The sequence below is a fragment of the Eublepharis macularius genome, chromosome 1 (genome assembly GCF_028583425.1).
Source record: "Eublepharis macularius isolate TG4126 chromosome 1, MPM_Emac_v1.0, whole genome shotgun sequence".
NCBI lineage: Eukaryota > Metazoa > Chordata > Lepidosauria > Squamata > Eublepharidae > Eublepharis > Eublepharis macularius.
Genome location: NC_072790.1, coordinates 231695953 through 231712547, shown reverse-complemented (window position 1 = coordinate 231712547; position 16595 = coordinate 231695953). Strand labels below are relative to the sequence as shown.

At 49.0% G+C, this 16595-nt stretch overlaps 1 protein-coding gene across 1 annotated transcript in view; it reads left to right on the top strand.

The window, feature by feature from the left end:
• The first annotated feature begins 1051 nt into the window (after positions 1-1051).
• MEX3A (mex-3 RNA binding family member A) overlaps positions 1052-16595 on the top strand; it is a 29059-nt gene continuing 13515 nt past the window's right edge. The window contains exons 1-2 of the mRNA XM_054996628.1: positions 1052-1450; positions 1523-1643. Of these exons, the coding sequence (XP_054852603.1) occupies positions 1052-1450; positions 1523-1643 (520 nt within the window). The remainder of the gene's footprint in view (positions 1451-1522; positions 1644-16595) is intronic.

Below are 16595 nucleotides of genomic sequence, written 5' to 3'. Positions count from 1 at the left end.
TTTCTTATCTCCTCTGCATCACTTTCCCTCCAGGCACCTGTGTTTTCCTTCTTTTCCCCCCTCCCTCGGCAATTCCTTTTCCCCTGCCTCAGTTTCCCTCCAAATGCCCTTCTGTCGCTTCCGCTTCCTTCTTTTCTTTCCCAGTTTCTCCTGCCAGCGTTCTTCTCTTTTCCTTTGTTCCATGTCTTCTTTCTTTCCTTCTCCGTTGCTCTTGTTTTCCCGGGTTTTTGTGGCTCCCCCCCCCCACCTCCAGAGCTCAGTCAGTCAGCGGCAGAAGCAAAAAGGGGGTGTGTGAGCCTCCTGGAAAACTACATCCCCCATCAGCCTCCGGGCCTCTTCCTGAGTGTCAGTTTCACGCTGCAGCCAGGGAATTTAAAACAAAAGAGACTTTTCCCCCTCCTGCTGCCGGGGCTGCCGCGATCTTCTTTCTTTCTTTCTCCTCTTGGCCGCGGCTCGAGTCGTCTTTTCTGGGGCTCGGCTGCTTTGGCTTTTGCGTGCGCGGCGGCGACTTGGTTGCCTTTTAATTCTTCCTTTTCCCCCCTCCTCCTGCTGCTGGTTTTTTTTTTTTTGGTCTGTCTCTCTTTCTTTCTCTTCATCTCCACACCCCCTTCGGCAGCCAGGCGGGGTCTGCGAGAGCAGCAAAAGCATTAAAAAAAAGAGCGAGAGAGAGAGAGAGAAGGGGGGATCTGTGTGCGCCTAGATCCACATTGGACAGAAGGATCAGGTTACAGAAAAGGAACCGAGAGAGAAAGAGAGAGATCGACCAGAAGACAGAGGGAGAGAGGGGAGAGGGGCTTGGCCAGCAGGGGGAAGAGGGGAGGTGGGCGGGGGTCTCCCTCTCTTTCTCTTGCCTCGATCCCCCCCACCCCTTTGTGCCTCGCCCCCTCCTCTCCGCCAGGCTCTTTGTTTCTCCCCCTCCCCTCCCCTCCCCCCCACCCACCACCCCCAGCCCCCTCCCCACCCCAGCAGCGGCAGCAGTAGCAGCACCATCACCATCCCACCGCCGCCGCCGCGCCCCCCCACCCCCCTCTCTCCCCAGCCTTTGTTAGCCATGCCTAGCTTGGTAGTGTCAGGGATAATGGAAAGGAACGGGGGCTTCGGGGATCTGGGCTGCTTCCCGGGGAGCAGCAAGGACAGGGCGCTGCTGGAGGATGACCGGGCGCTGCAGCTGGCCTTGGACCAGCTCTGCCTGCTGGGCTTGGGGGAGCCTTCGTCCGCCGCCGCCTCGGCCGCCCCCTCCTCCGCCTCGGCCTTGGGGGTCGGGGGGGCGGCGGAGGACAGCAACAACAACAACAACAACCCGCCGGCGCAGCCCCCGACGCCGCAGCAGCAGCAGCAACAAGCCCAGCAGCAAGCGCCGCCGCCGCCGCCGCCGCCTCCTCCGCCGCCGCCGCCCGCCTCAGCCCAGCAGCAGCAGCCCCCGGCCCAGGCAGCCCCCAAAGGCTCCGCGGCGGCGGCGGCGGCGGCGGCCGTGGCGGCGATCCCTCCTCCCGCCCCGCCGCTGCCTCCGACGGGCGCCGAGGCCGGCAAGCTGTCCGTCCTCTACAAAGAAGCCGAGCTGCGCCTCAAGAGCAGCTCCAACACCACCGAGTGCGTCCCGGTGCCCAGCTCCGAGCACGTGGCCGAGATCGTCGGCAGGCAAGGTGAGCCGCCGCCGGGACGGGACGGGACGGGACGCGCAGTGCCGCGCCGGGGCAGGGGGCTGGCCGCGCTCTCTGCCCATTGTCTGCACCGCGGCGCGCAGCGAGGAAGCCAGCAGGGCGCGCGGCTCCGCGCAGCCAACGCTTCCTTTCTGCCCCGGCGCTGCGCGGGCGCTTTTGCCCCGGCTTGCCACCCTTCGCCAAGCACCGCTCCGGTCGCTCTTTCTTTCTTTCTTTCTTTCTTTCTTTCTTTCTTTCTTTCTTTCTTTCTTTCTTTCTTTCTTTCTTTCTTTCTTTCTTTCTTTCTCAATTTTTATTTTCTTTCTTTCTTTTGTCCCAAGTCCCACCTTTCTCCCCCTCGGCTGTTCGGCTCCTCTCCCTCCCTCCTTTCTTTCTTTGTGCCTCACAGAAGTCCTCCTCCTTCTCCTCCTCGACTTGTTTGTCTGCCCCCCCCACACCTCTCCCATCTTCTTTCCTTCCTTCCAGCCCTGTTCTCTAGCTTTTTACCCCCTCCTCCGACTTCTTCCTTTCTTGACATTCCCTGTCCCCATCCCTCTATCCCACTGTTCTCCCATCCCACCATCTTCCCCTATCCCACCCTTCTTTTCCTGTTTCATTCTTTCTTTTCTCTAGACATCTCCCAGAATTTCAGCTGATCTGCCTGCTGGACCCCCCCCTCGCCCCTCCCCACCCTTCAATATCTTTCATTACATCCCTTACATCACTCCTTTTCCATACACAGTCTTTCCCCCATCCTTGCCTTGTATCCTCCCCCCCCCCCCGCGCCACCCCCAGTTAAACCTGCTCTCTCAGCTGGCACCAGGAAGCCCACAACTCCTGTTCCTTGTGAAACATTTTAAACCCACCCCCCTTCTTACAATGTCTGCAGTGGGGACGATAGAGGAAGGGCCCCATGAATGAACTGGGCTGCCAAAGTTAAGCAGTGTCCACATGCGCCACTTGGTCGCTCTCTCTGCTTTGTACAAATCATTCCTAGGGCCACTTGCTAAATTCCCTGTCCCACAGTTAAGATGAATAATGGCCTCTGCAGGGGGTGGAAATGGGGGTGGGGTCCTTCTCCACCAAGCATCCTTTCTGAGTATTGAATACATTTGAAGAAGGGGTCAGAAATCCAAGCATCTGACTAGCCACACCAATGCAGGGCAGGAATACAAAAATGAGTTAGGTCCCCATCCTCTATCTGGATTTTTAAAATAAATTATTGTAGAGGAGGGGAGGGGGAAATGGTAGAAAGTTGCAGGCTAGTTTTTTTGTTGTTCAAAAATGGAAACAAAATCGGAGAGCCTAGAGCTGTTTGGAGCCAGGCCTGTTACTTTTAATTGTGTCCAGACATTCACCGCATACCTACAGTGGTGCAAACATTACGTATTTTTCTAAGGACTTGAGGGTTCATGGGGTTCATTTGTTTCTGTGGGTCGGGGTTAGATCGTGGTAGAAAGGGAAAATTCCCCCCATTTCTTGGGTTCATTGCTGGAAGAGAAAGGGGGTGTGGTTCTACTATGGACTGTAGTAGTGGCTAGTGGGGGGGAGCAAACGCTTGGAGCTTATAAACGGTTCAGGCACAGATTAATGAAAGTTGAACTCAATCATGTGACTTGGGGGTGGGTGGGGGGAGACATGATCCTTAGAAGAGGTCGGATTTTTAAATACTAGCTTCTGGTATTTATTTACACATTTTTTATTCCTGTTTTTTTTTAGTGTAATGCTTTTGTGTCATTGCTGCATGATAGACAACGGTTGAAGGTCTTTAAAAATGTAGATGCATCTCCCAAGATTAAATGTTTTGTGGGAGGGGAGGTTGGGTGGGCTGGAGACAGGTGGCCAGGAAATCCCCCCCCCCAATCCACACAAGGATGCTAGAAATGGCAAAAGTTGCCTTGTTTTAAAGGGACTGTGTTGCTAGGTAGAGTTGCCGTTATTGTCATGATCATTATTCCCCATGTTCAACACTCTTGGAGATGAGGTTGAATCTCTCATTTCATGTGGGCCATGTTAAGATGGTATTTTATAGTGCCTCTTACAGGGATGAGGTCAGAAAGGGTTCAAGTCCTAAGGCTGTTGAATTGTGGACTGGGGGGGTGCGGACGTGGGAGTATCAGAGGAAAGGAGTGAAAATGAGAATGATTCACCCATTAAACCCACCAGCATGTTTTAAGAACAATGGATCTGGCAGGGCTTCCTCCCGGAACGAATGGTTGTAGGCTTTGGGGCCCACCAGCTGTGCTCCTGCTGCATAGATATGACCCTTCCCATACAGAGGGGAACACCTTTCAACGAGTGGGCATCATGCCTGGGGAGTATACCCCCTCCTCTAGCAAGACCCTCTTCCTCTGCTCCCAAAGTCACTTAGAGTTCATTCACAGCTTCAGCGAAGCAACGGTGGCGCATGGAGGGGGTGTGCGCGCTACCACAGAAGGCACACACCTCCCTTCCACCTTGTTCTCCATTGTCCACATCGGCGCACAAACGCAAGTCTTGTTTTGCCCAGGCACTCCGCACTAGTGCAGGCAAAGAATTCAAGGTGCATTGCAGCGAAAGACGGGGCCTCTCTTTGTTTAATTATACTGAAATCTTGGAAGGGGGAGGGAGGAGACGGAAGGCTTGTTTTGTTTTTAAAGAAAGTGCTATTTTTAAGCCACGTCCAAAATGGAAGTGTTCTGTGGTTTATGAAGCAAGATGCTATTGTGTTCTCCAGGGTAACCCTGCTGACCCATATTTGATCAGCAAAAGGGGGTGTGTTGTGTCTGTATAGAGTACAGCCAGGCTCCTAGAAAGCACGAGCAGGGTTAAAATTGCTTTGCTTCAAGATGGGAGGCAAATGTCCTGCTAAACCCTACTGGAGCCTTTGAAGTCGGCACTGCTCTCTCTCGCGCTCTCTTTTCAATTTCTCATGGAGTAGAACCACCCTTGCACTGCCCAAAGACCCAGAACCCAAGAGAGACCCATTTTCAAGGCCCAGAATGAACGTGGTGGTGTCTGCGGCAGCTGGGAAAGGTTAGGTTCTTGAGGGCTGGCTGGCTCTGAAACAGACGCCACCATATCCCATAGCCCTTCGTCTCAACAAAGAAAGAGTTCTGAGCCCCATTGTTCTTCGTGGGGCCTGCTGTTGGGTGTCTTTGGAAATCCAGCCAATTCATTTTGCCCAGTGGATGGCTAGTTTGTCCACAGTACAGAAAATTTCCAGAACAACCACTGGTTTGGAGTATTAGAGTTAGAATATATTTTTAAATTTTTTAAAAAAAAGTTCTTTAAAAAAAAGCAAGTAGGGGGCAGAGGAGACACGGCTGATATGACAGAGAGAATGGAGGCCATTAAAAAAAAAACCTTGGGGAAGAATAAAAATGTAAACACTCAGGCTTATTCTAAATGCATGTTTGGCCTTTATTTAATTATCTCTCGGGTTTTAAATACAGTGGTGTTTTCCCTCTGATTTAAATGTTTTAACAATACCTAAATATTGCTAAAAGATACAGTACTGAAATGGCTTGCCATATTAAAGAGGGAAATTCAGTGTTGCCAAGGGGCTTTGCAGTCAATGGGGGTCCAATGCACCAGTCTGAATGCCCACTGATTCACCTCCTCCAAGTTCCTCCCCCGCATTCCCACATCCTTTTGAAATACATTATCCATGTATCTGACTCCCACCCCCATGCCTGCTTACCATTGGGCTGCAGGAATAAAGTCATAGCTCTTTCCCTAGTATAAAAATTAAAATCAGGTTCATATCGGAGTTGCAATGTGGCATACAAAAACTGTTCTGTTTTTCCTGGATTATTTTGCAAAGTGGGGAGGGGGGACGTATGTAAGAATGGATCCAGTTTGTTTGAAAAAAGCAGTAAGAAACTAAAGTTGCACTCCGAGTGGATACATGCTCTGCAGGAACTGTGTTTTAAAAAGAGATTTCGGACTTACTGTTGCAGAGCAAAACAACCTGGCTATCCATATTAGGGAGGTTTAAAAAAACATGCAAGGTTAAGTTCACTTCCTGTGGACTTGGTGTTAAAGGGATCTTACCGGGTTTCTTCATTTCATTATTATTTGATTTTCCGTACATCTTGACCTCCAGCCTGCTGTCCCAAGGGCTCAGAGGCAGGCAGCAATCCATAACAAAAAGTGCAACACATGAAAAGCAATGAGATAGACAGTTCAACATAGACAATACATTCAAAAAACAGAAAAAAAACATTCAATTGACCCAACACTTGCTTACGATGAGGTAGCTTGAAGAAGGTGGTTTTACAGCATTTGTAGAAAACGTACCGGGTTAAGTCCTTGCTAGGTTTGCAGACCCACATGTTTGCTGTTTGAACTTGATGCATAGACAGTGGATACCCTGGGGCTAGCTTAAAGTTCATGAAGGAATGTAATGAAGCAGACAGTGTCTAGGACTGCATTCCATGTTTAAGTGAATGATGTAGAATAGCACTGGTGAGGCTGTAGCACTTCAGAATGCAGATGGGGGAATTGCATGTTTGAATGCCACCTCATTAAAAATTCACCGCGTGTTGAAAGCTAGGATAGAATAGAGAAAGGTTCTTGCTTTGTCGTATCCTTGACTTGCTAGTTTTCTTCATGCAGGGAGCCCATAAGCAAACATTCAAGTCCTGAGATTCATTCATTGCCCTCCAGTATTGTGAAGTGGAACACAGGAGGGCTGTACCATATGGTTTTTCTGAATGCATAAATCATCTTTCTGATTCTGTGAGATTAGATGCCTCAATGATCTCCAAAGGAAGACTTCACTGTCCTTTGGAGCCATCATGATTAGGATCTGGGGGGCAAGGAGACCTGGTCAGGATCAAGGGACTCCAGAGAGAACTAGAGCCAAGGTCACACCATAGTGAAGTTGTCTGTGTCTCCATTTAAAGTAGGTATATTAAAGGTAAGTGAGACTTTGTACAAAGTAGGGGGAGTTAGAAGCCATAGATACACCCATCAATGGCACAAGCTCCCATCTGCTCTGAATACCCAGTTAGACATGACGGGCTATCAGTCATGTGCCTGCCTTAATCACACAGAAACCTGGGGTGGAGTGGAGGTCATAGTTCAACAGTAAAAAGGGTGTGCTGGAGAGGGGTAAAGCCCCATGCCTTGGCAGGTATCCAACCATCCATGAACTTCAACTAATGGGACTTCCCTGCTTCCCCCTCTTGCTCAGCCCACTTTGTTCCTTGGAGTCAGTAGACCCTCAGACAGGACCGGATCGAGGGGGCAGGGGGGTAGTCTGCCCCCAGCGCCGCCAAAGAGGGGGTGCTGGGTGCAGCTGCCAGCCGCCAGGAGCATGCCGGCAGCAGCACGGGCAGCTGAGTGGCTGCCCATGCCATTTGCTTGCCCAGCTGGACACAGGGAGCGCGCGGCAAGTTGGCCACCCCCTCAGCCAGGCAGGCGTATGGCATAGAGAGCTGGGAGGCCGCCCATGCCACTCGCCTGCCCCGCTGAGGGGGCGACCAGCTTGCCGCGCACTTCCTGTCTCCTGCTGGGCAAGCGAATGGTGCGGGTGGCCTCCCAGCCCTCCGTGCCATTCACCTGCCCGGCTGAGGGGTGGCCAGCTTGCCATGTGCACCCTGTGTCCTGCTGGGCAAGCGAGTGACATGGTGGGCTGGGAGGCCACCTGCACCATTCGCCTGCCCCGCAGGACAGGGAGCGTGCGGCAAGCTGGCTGCCCCCTCAGCCAGGCAGGCAAGTGGCACGGGCAGCCTCTCAGCCGCCGCGCTGCCACCACTCACACAGCGCCGGGAGGGCAGCCAAACATTGCTTGTCCCGGGTGCTGGGAACACTAGATCCGGCACTGCCCTCAGATACAGTATAAAGGGCCAAGCAGGGTATATAGTATGCAGGGGGAAACAGTGAAAATTGCCACCCCCCTCTTCCACAAATGGAAATGCCATTCCATTGGAGGAACTGCATGTTTGCACCCAAAGCCCAGGAGCTCCAAGCACTTTTCTCCTTTCCTGGCTCTGAGCTGGGATGGAAGAAAAGTGCCTGGAAAAGCAGATTGTGAGGAAGTAAAGTTTTAGGTGAGTAGCTGTGTGGGTTTGCAGCAGAACAGCAGGATTTGAGTCCAGCGGCATCTTAGAGACCAACAAGTCTTTAAGCTTTCAAAAGTCAGAGCGCCCTGAAGGGAGCTTGTTGGTCTCTTAAGGTGCCACTCGACTCAAATCCTGCTGTGAGGAAGTAGGACATGTATCTTTCCATTCTGCTGGTCTGTGGAGCCTTCCTCCAACTTGTGACTCTTTCTTCAATAAAAGAGCCACTTAAGCTGGAGGAACTCCCCAAGGTATGGGAGTGGGAAAGTTCAGTATCCCTCTCCTACATGATTCCCCACTGTTCAAAATAAGCCCCCCTCCCATTCCTGCCTTCTGTGTGAATGGAGCAGACACATGCCACCTTCATGTCTTGTACAGCCCTGTCTTGTGTCCTTGTGTCCTTTAGCAACACCGCTAGAGGTTTTTGCCCAAAGTGAATAGTGCTGCATACTCGAGCGCAGCCCCACCTGTACTCTGGAAGTTCTAACCTTAGAATGCACAATATGGTTGCATCACATTGTATTGCGAGCAGGGCCATAGCCAGAGTGACTAGCCACAAACCCGAGCATGTGGCTTATGCGCCTCTTCCGAAGAGGGAAAGAGCCACATTTTCAGCAGATGTATAAATCCCACAGCTGCGGTTGCACCACAAGTCACAGAATATGGCTCTTTCTAGCACAAAACCTGCAGACTTCCCGAGAAGAAGCCACCCTGATTATATAGAACTCACTTCTGAGGAAATATGAACAGAGTCATCCTGGGCCAATAGCAGGGTTTTCCACCTAAGGCCAAGTTTATAGAGCTTAGAGTGACTGTAAAAACTTTGACCATGGGGACTGCTTTTCCTTTCATAATACTTAGCATTTACTTTGAAGTGTTCCAAAGTACTTCACATGTTTTCTTGAAAAGCCTTACCACAGCCCTGTAGAGTAGGCTAGGGTTACCAGATGCCCGCCAGTGGTGCGCAAATTCCCGGGGATTTGCCCACTTGCCCACCGATCCGCCAGTGATCAGTGGGAGGTGGCAAGCCCCCCTGAGGTTGCCACCAGCAGGCACCCTGGGAACACGCATGGTGCACTCGCTCCGGGGGGGTGGGGGTGGGTGGGCAGCAGCAGCCCTTCCGGAAGCGATGTCATTGTGCTGGCCGCATTTTGTTTGGGGCTGACTAGGGCCCCTAAATGGGCTAAATCGGCCCTGCACAGAGTGTAGGGTGGTCCCACAGCCAGCATGATTTCATCACTTCTGGAAGTGATGTCATCGCACAAGTGCCAGGGCGCGCACACACAAAGTGCCAGTTTCCCCCTGTCCTGCTGGAAGGGCAACCCTAGAGTTAGTCAGTGTTTGAACTATCTTCTTCTAGAAGAGTGACTGGGGGAGAGAGAATGGCTGGATTAAGGCCGCCCAGTGAAATGATGGCAGGGGGGAGATTAGACCAGAGCTTCCTGGTTCATGTTCTTAGGGTCAACCTAGTTGTTTTGTGTGAGACCTTCCCCTATCTGCTCCAGCACCCGCTTCTTGCCTGCCACCGACACAACCACTCAGGGCATCCTTTAAGATTCTGGAGAAAGGGAGAGAGAAAAAGTTCTAGAAAAACTTCCAAATATTTCAGCTCAGGAGGAAACCACACAGAGAAGCTGTAGAGTCCCCTTGATTGCAAACAGGGCTTAATTTTGCATCCAAGTTCAGCCGCAGCATCTGTTTCCAATGCTGAGGCCCAACCTTGGAACATACACAGTTAAAAGAGAGGAAAGTGTTGTTGCCGAACTGGTGAATGTTGACCACGGTGTTACTACAGAGAGTCCCTATATATCAGGGATCAAGGAGGGATGGCTTGCCCAAACCAGATGGTGATGATTCTAGGAAGACCTGAGCTCCAACATGTTTTTTTTTCCTGGAAATTAAACCTTCCTTGTGAGAAAAAGGTTGGATAGAAGAGATGAGCAGATGGCCAGCTGAAAGTCTTACGAACTGTGGTCTGGGTCACACATTACATTTGTTTTAAGTGTACACCTGAGGGTCAAACTACATATTATGTTATTATACAAATGCAATTCTCACCCATCCTGATTTTTGGTCAACCAGTCATGCATCAACAGCAAATTCCCTGCTTGAAATGTAATTCCCAGGAGTGCAGGTTTCCAGTTTTGAATCAGTGCTCTGGCATGTGTGAAGAAGTGGCTTCAGTCTTTTCATGGGTCATTTTTCCAGACCCAACATGGCCAGGGGGGCACTATTTGCCCCGGTGGGGGCTGAATGTGCACCAATGGGCTACATGTTCAGCCCCCTGAAGGGACAAATAATGCCCTTCAGGGCTGTTCTGGGTCAGGAAATCACCATGTTGTGGTCCCAATCTGAACTGGGCCCCCATGTGCTTAAGTTCTCTGCTGGCAATGCACAGCTGACGTGACAGACTGACTGAAAGTCAAGTTGTTGGGGACCCAGATACAACCAGGGTTGCCAGCCCCACCTCCTGCTGAGGTCAGGGGATTCCCCCAGTCCCAGTTGCTGCCTCCCACTGCTGTTCACCTGGCTGGGAGGCGAAATGGAGGGGGAGGCAGGCTGGCGTCACAGCTGTGCTTGCGTTCCCCAGCCAATGATGTCATTTCTGGTGCAACTTGCAAGCAGCGCATCACATCAGAGTTGATTCAATAAAAATCAGCCCCACACATAGTGTTTCAGGGGTGATTTTTACTGAATTGGCCCCGGCTGCCATGACCTTAGGGTTGCCAGGTCCAGGTTGGGAAATTCCAGGAGATTTTGAGTGTGGATCCTAGAGGGGGCAGGGTTTGGGGAGGGAAGGGGCCTTAGAAATATATAATACCATAAAGTCCACCCTCCAAAGCAGCCATTTTCTCCAGGGGGACTGGTTTCTGTCACCTGGAGATCAGTTGTAATTCCGAGAGATCTCCAGCCACCACCTGGAGGCTGGCAACCCTACATGACCCATTGCTTTGGGGTTGCACTGGAAATGACATCCTCTGACCGGGAAGTATGCACACACACAATCACCTCAACCCCCATACCCTATTTCCCGCACTTTTAGGTTGGAGGGAACCTGGGAACCCTGGGTACAACCTATGGAAAACAGCAGTGGTCAATTGGACCTAAGATTTTCTTAAGGGTATACCTAGAAATACAAAGTCATGATACTCTTCAATGTATCCCTAAAAAGAAAGGTAATATGGCAAGAGAAAATTCTGAGGGAAGACCGATTGGGGCTTCCCTGTTATTCAGCACATCCGCTACAGCATGGAACTTTAAATTTCCTCTTTTGAACCCCCCCCCCACCCTCATTTCCTCAGTTTACCCAGTTGCCCCATTAAAGGATCTTCCTCTTCTCTATACACAAGAATCCTGGCTGTGACTCTTTCATTTACACAGTTTTACCTCACAAGTTCCAGGAGGGTGTCAGGTGGAGGTGCCGCTGTTCCTGAAGTCAGCTCACAACTTCTGTCAGGAACATTGTGGGTGACGCCTTCTGGAAGGTTCCAAAGGGCCAAACTTGTCTTTCCTCAGGATTCCCCCAGAGCTGTCCTTAGAACATGGTGGCGGAGCGTTAGAGATTCCTTTTGCTTCTCAAGCCAGTCCGTATCAGAGAGTTAAGCACCCATGTCACTTTATGTCTAAGGGTACACTTTAAAAAATCTGGTTGTTCACCTAACCTGTACAGATATTTTTAAAGTATACACCTTTTAAAAATGTACGCAACAAATGTTGTCTCACAAAAGACTTATTAGACTGTTTTGAAGGGATCCCCAAATGCAGGCTTGTGGAGCCCTTTATACAAATGATTAAAGTAGCATTGGGGTTAATGTCCTTAGTAACCACTGACTCACCAGCAGTGGCTATTCCATGCCACAGTATTAGCCTCTTCGTTCTCTTAGACAATAGCAGTTGCAGGCCTTGTGCGTGACCAGAATAGAACAGGCTGGCTCTAGGTTTCAAGAGGGAGCTGCTCAGAAAGATATCTTTACTGTCCCACTTAACACAATGTATTTATTTATACCCTGCTTTTGTCTCCAATGCAGATCCAAAGCAACTTACAACACTGTTCTCTCCTCCTCCATTTCATTCTCACAGCAACTGCTCTGTGAAGTAGGTTAGGCTGAGAGAAGGTGAATGGCCCAAGATCACGCATTGGCAGAGTAGGGGTTTGAACTTAAGTCCCCTCAGGTCTTAGTCTCACACTCTGATCCCTACATCACACTTGCTGTCATCTGCTCTCTCTTGCCCAGAGTAAGAGGACCAAAAAGGGCAGCTGCCACCTGCTTGCTCACCTGTCTTAGACCTCCAGGTGTTAATGGGTTGGCGGTTCCACACTGCCATTGAAATGGAAATGGCAGTGAAAAATAATTGGGTGTGGTAGTGGCCATAACCCTTGATCTTCTGGCCACCAACCCAACAGCAAATCTACCCCTCTAAAAATAAATAAAAATCTGGACCATTTTAATCTGGTAAATTGGCAAATGGAGGTGAGCTTGGTGGTTTAGTATTGATGGAACTGTTGATGTTTTGGGAGAAAATAACAGGTGTGGCCGCAAGATGCAGAGTTTGGCCTCTCAGTCATTTGAAGACTGATACATCTAGGTTAAATTGCGTATGCAACAAACCCACACTGCAAAGCAGAGGTACCACATAGGTATACTAGTCACTGCTGAGATGAACCGCTTTTCCTGTTCAAACATAGACTTGATTGGAAACCCAGTTCTGTTGCAGTGTTGTGTGTCTAACGGCCTTAACGTTCCACAAATCAACAAGTCACTGAGATTTGCTTTCCTGGAAAGCTTCAGGTGAAATCTTGGTGGTGTTATCTGTTCCAGAGGTTGGGAAGACACATAAGAATTCTGCACCACAGTAACTGCTAGTCTGAATTCCTCAAAGTGTGTAAATTACACAAATCATGAGCCATTTTGAATTATTTATACTGTTGCTAGTCATGGGAAAGGGCAACCGAACTGTACAGCACAATGAAGTCCCACCCACCAACGACTGAAAATGTTTCTCTAGCATTGCTTTTGCTCCTCACAGATTTTCAAGCATATGACCATAAAAGCCAGAAACTAGGTTAATTTTTTTTAAGATAACTCAAAATCTTGGGAAGATTTTATACTTATTTTTGCAGCGCCTGTCCCAGCCCTGTGCACTTTCGGCCACTTTCTGTTGCACTTTGCAACTTGGATGAAGTGGGAAAACCCTCTTACAAATGATTGTTAAAGTGCATTGGAAGTGGATTGAAAGTGCAGTATTCAGCATATGTGAAAGCAATCAAAAGTCCTGTGGCAATAGTTACTACTCCCGGATGATCACGCTTTTTGTGGAATTTTAAAATGTGCTCTAGTGCTCCCTTTGGAAAGAGCCTGGGGAAAACTTCTCCACTAAGGCACTGCAGGCTGTCAGTCTTCTAATGCGTCAAGGTTTAGAGCTAAAACAGGATTGCCGACTGTAGATCTTAGTGATTATGACCCAAACTGTATGTCAAGCGAGAATGGAGAAAAGGCTGGTGGAGGAGGGAAGACACCAAGAGAGAATGGGATATTACTAGGAAATTCACCAGCTCAATGCTGTCCCTGTCCAAATGAACCTTGCTGTTACAGATCAGTCGGCTGGAAATCTAGGGCAGTAGGAAATTGTGTCGCGGTACTCTACTTAACTTCCTCTATGCTCTTCTTCCATCCCTCTCCCTTTACCATCAGCTCTTGTCTTGGCCTCCCCCTCTCACCCACCCACAATTTGCACCTGCCAAAGCTTCCTTCTCCATTTTCTTCCCTCCTCCTCCACGAAAACACATGTCCCAGCCGACAACTGGGCGTGCGCCTCGCAGGACAGACCATGACACACCCACCCTGTGCTGTTACTGCGATCTGCTGCCATTCAAGATCCGCGCCTCATTGCTGCCGCTACGGCCGGCAGTGCTGTTTCCAATTCAACAACAGTTTACATTGGCAATGCAGCGAGCCACAGATAACAAACGGTTGGCTGGCCCTTGGTAGTGTGAGCTTGCTTTTTTTTTAAAAAAGCCTTTTTAAATAAAACCTGAGAATAGCACAGAAGTGTATAATCTTGTTCTCCAGATAGTCAGTAGCTGGTTTTGTCCTCTATCCATTTTATTTTAATGTCTCTGATGGCATTCATTATCAGGCTTTTTTTCCATGCACAGGTATCTGGTTCGTAATTTTACAGACATACCTTATGGTGATGGTTATTCAATATTTGTTGCAGACTAGAATTAAGGCGTCTTATTATGCTTTTAAAACTAGATTAGTTTTTTGTGGGGGTTAGAAATATAAATATGACAAAGGGGTGTTTGAAAACCCATGTATCGTGCAGCTGCGTTCCTAAGAGATTGGCTGCCGTTCTGTGTTTCAGTAGACACATCTTATCAAATCTGTGTTAATGAGCCATCCTAAGCAGAGTTGCTTCTTGCCCATTAAAGTCAAAGGCCTTAGAAGGGTGTAGCTGTGTTTAGGATGACACTATTAATGCATGAATCAGTCATTGGTACATGCCCCAAAAAATCCTTTGTGGAAGACATCCTGACAAATGAATGTTGCAGAGATTTTAAAGCAATTAGCCACAACCAGTTTAAAAATACCTATGACTCAATCCAAAGCTACCCAAAAGAAAAGGCCTGCTCCATTATTTTTACTATATATATATCTGAATATATGAAGCTATCTAATATAGTGGTGGTGGTGGAGAGTGCCCCCAGGTCATAGCTGACTTACAGCGAACCCCAGTGGGGTTTCATGGCAAGAGACTCACAGAGGTGGTTTGACATTGCCTTCCTCTGCAACCCTTGTCTTCAATGGAGATTTCTCATCCAATTACTAACCAAGACCAGCCCTGCTTAGCTTTTGAGATCCAATGAGATCAGGTTCACCTAGACTCCCCAGGTCAGGGCATCTAATGCAGACCATTGGTCAAAGTTAACAGACAATGGCTTTACTATAGTTCCAAACAGGAGTTCTTTTCAAGGTCTTTTAAACAGAGATGCCAAGGATTAAACCTGGCACCCCCCTTTTGGATACATATCTCAGGCTCTACCATGGAGTCATTAACAAAGCTTATACGACCATTGGTCCATCTAGATCACTATGACTTGAACTCCAGGACCTCAGTCACAGAAACACCTTTTCTAGTACCTGCTACTTGAATTTGTTTTAACAGGAGATCCCAAGAGCTGAAGTTAGACTTTCTACATGCAAGGCAGGAGTCTGTCACTGAGTCACTCACATCCCGTCTTCTTGCTTACCAGCAAGGGGGTGGACCTACCTCTCTGAAACCTTTCTCCAGCTTAAGTAGCTCTTCCTGCAATGGAATATCCTCTTATGTTGAAGGAAGGATGGTTGGATCCACCCCAATATCTCCTGATCAGCAATGGCTCTTCATGATTTCAGGCAGAGAGACTTTTCCAGAACTGTTGAGATTCTGGTGATGCCCTTCTGCATGCACAATGCATGCTCAGCCACCAAGCTATGGAGTTCTTAGTTTTACATGAATGTGTTTTTAATAATAAATATATATTTAAAGACCCATTTAAAGCAGCATTTCTTAGGTATGCTATTTTGAGAGTTGAAAAGCAACTGATGAGTTTATAAAGCTTGGCTCACTTCCTTGAGTCATTTGGAGCCCCTTGTGGCTGTGGTATGAATGGTGGGTATTGATCTGTGGAGAACCAGTACACATATGGTGTTGACTTTGGGGCTGGGAGCTGGAAGAATCACTGAGAGCCAAGCTACAAGTGATGCCTTACACAGGTCGGACACTTGTCAGCTTCCCTCAAGTTTTGATGGGAAATGTAGGCGTCCTGGTTTTACAGCTTGGCTCTCCATTACAGCTGCAAGACCAGGATACCTACATTTCCCATCAAAACTTGAGGGAAGCTGACAAGTGTCCAACCTGTCTCAGGCGTCACTTGTAGCTTGGCTCTGATTGTTTAGCTCTTCTGTTCTCCAATTTCAAGTGAAAATAAGTAGCAAGTCTTCCCCATTGGCAACACACCTAAGTCTTCAGAATCCTGAGCAAGGAAGAACTCCAAGCAAGCACATTCCCCATTAAAGAAAGTTAGCGGGGATGTGGTAGAGAATTACAGATTTATCTGATGGCTGCAGCAGGATATGCATGTGTTCCATATATTTGTGGTCATAAGGACACTGTCCTTCACTCTTGAGGAAAGGACAGGCTCTTGTTGCTGACTTCACATTGAGTTTCCAGGGCACCAGAACTGTTACTCCTGTCTTCAACCTCGTGAAGAAGCCTTGATCTCAGTTATGTTGTGTTGCAGTTCAGAGGCACAAAGCACAGTGAACCAAAGGCAGCATGACTGTGGTATGCTTGGGATGCCCTGTAATGAGGCAAACTGAGCCAGGCCTCCCACTATGGCAGGAGGCCTCCTGCCGTCTGCCTTGTTTGCCAAGCAGTGGCGGGAGAATTTTTTTTAAAAACTCAGTGATATCGGTTATGTTGTGACATCACTTCCCCTGAAAACCAAGAAGTGACACAGGATAGCTCTAGGAATCTCAAAGAACTCTTTTTCCAGTGCTGTTAGAACCACCCCATGTCTCTTTCAGGTTTCTCCAGGGAGTACATAGCTGTGTACCCAGTGTTGATCACCTCTTCCCCATTTTCCTGCCCCAACCATCCTGCCAGTTGCCAAGCTCGCCCTGGGAAACCTAAGTGGTACACCAACCCATCCACCAGCTGTCAGTCTATGCCTGCCACTAACCTTGGAAGAGATAGTTGTCCTCGTTCTTCTTCAAATAGTGTGTAAGTAGCATTGCCAGGTCCTCCTGAGAGTTGCAGGATGGGGGCAGCAGTCACTTACCTGTATTCTCTTTCATCTGTGGCCCTGGGCAATCACATCACCTCTAGTGCAACCTGGAAGCAGGGCTTTTTTCTGGGTAAAGAG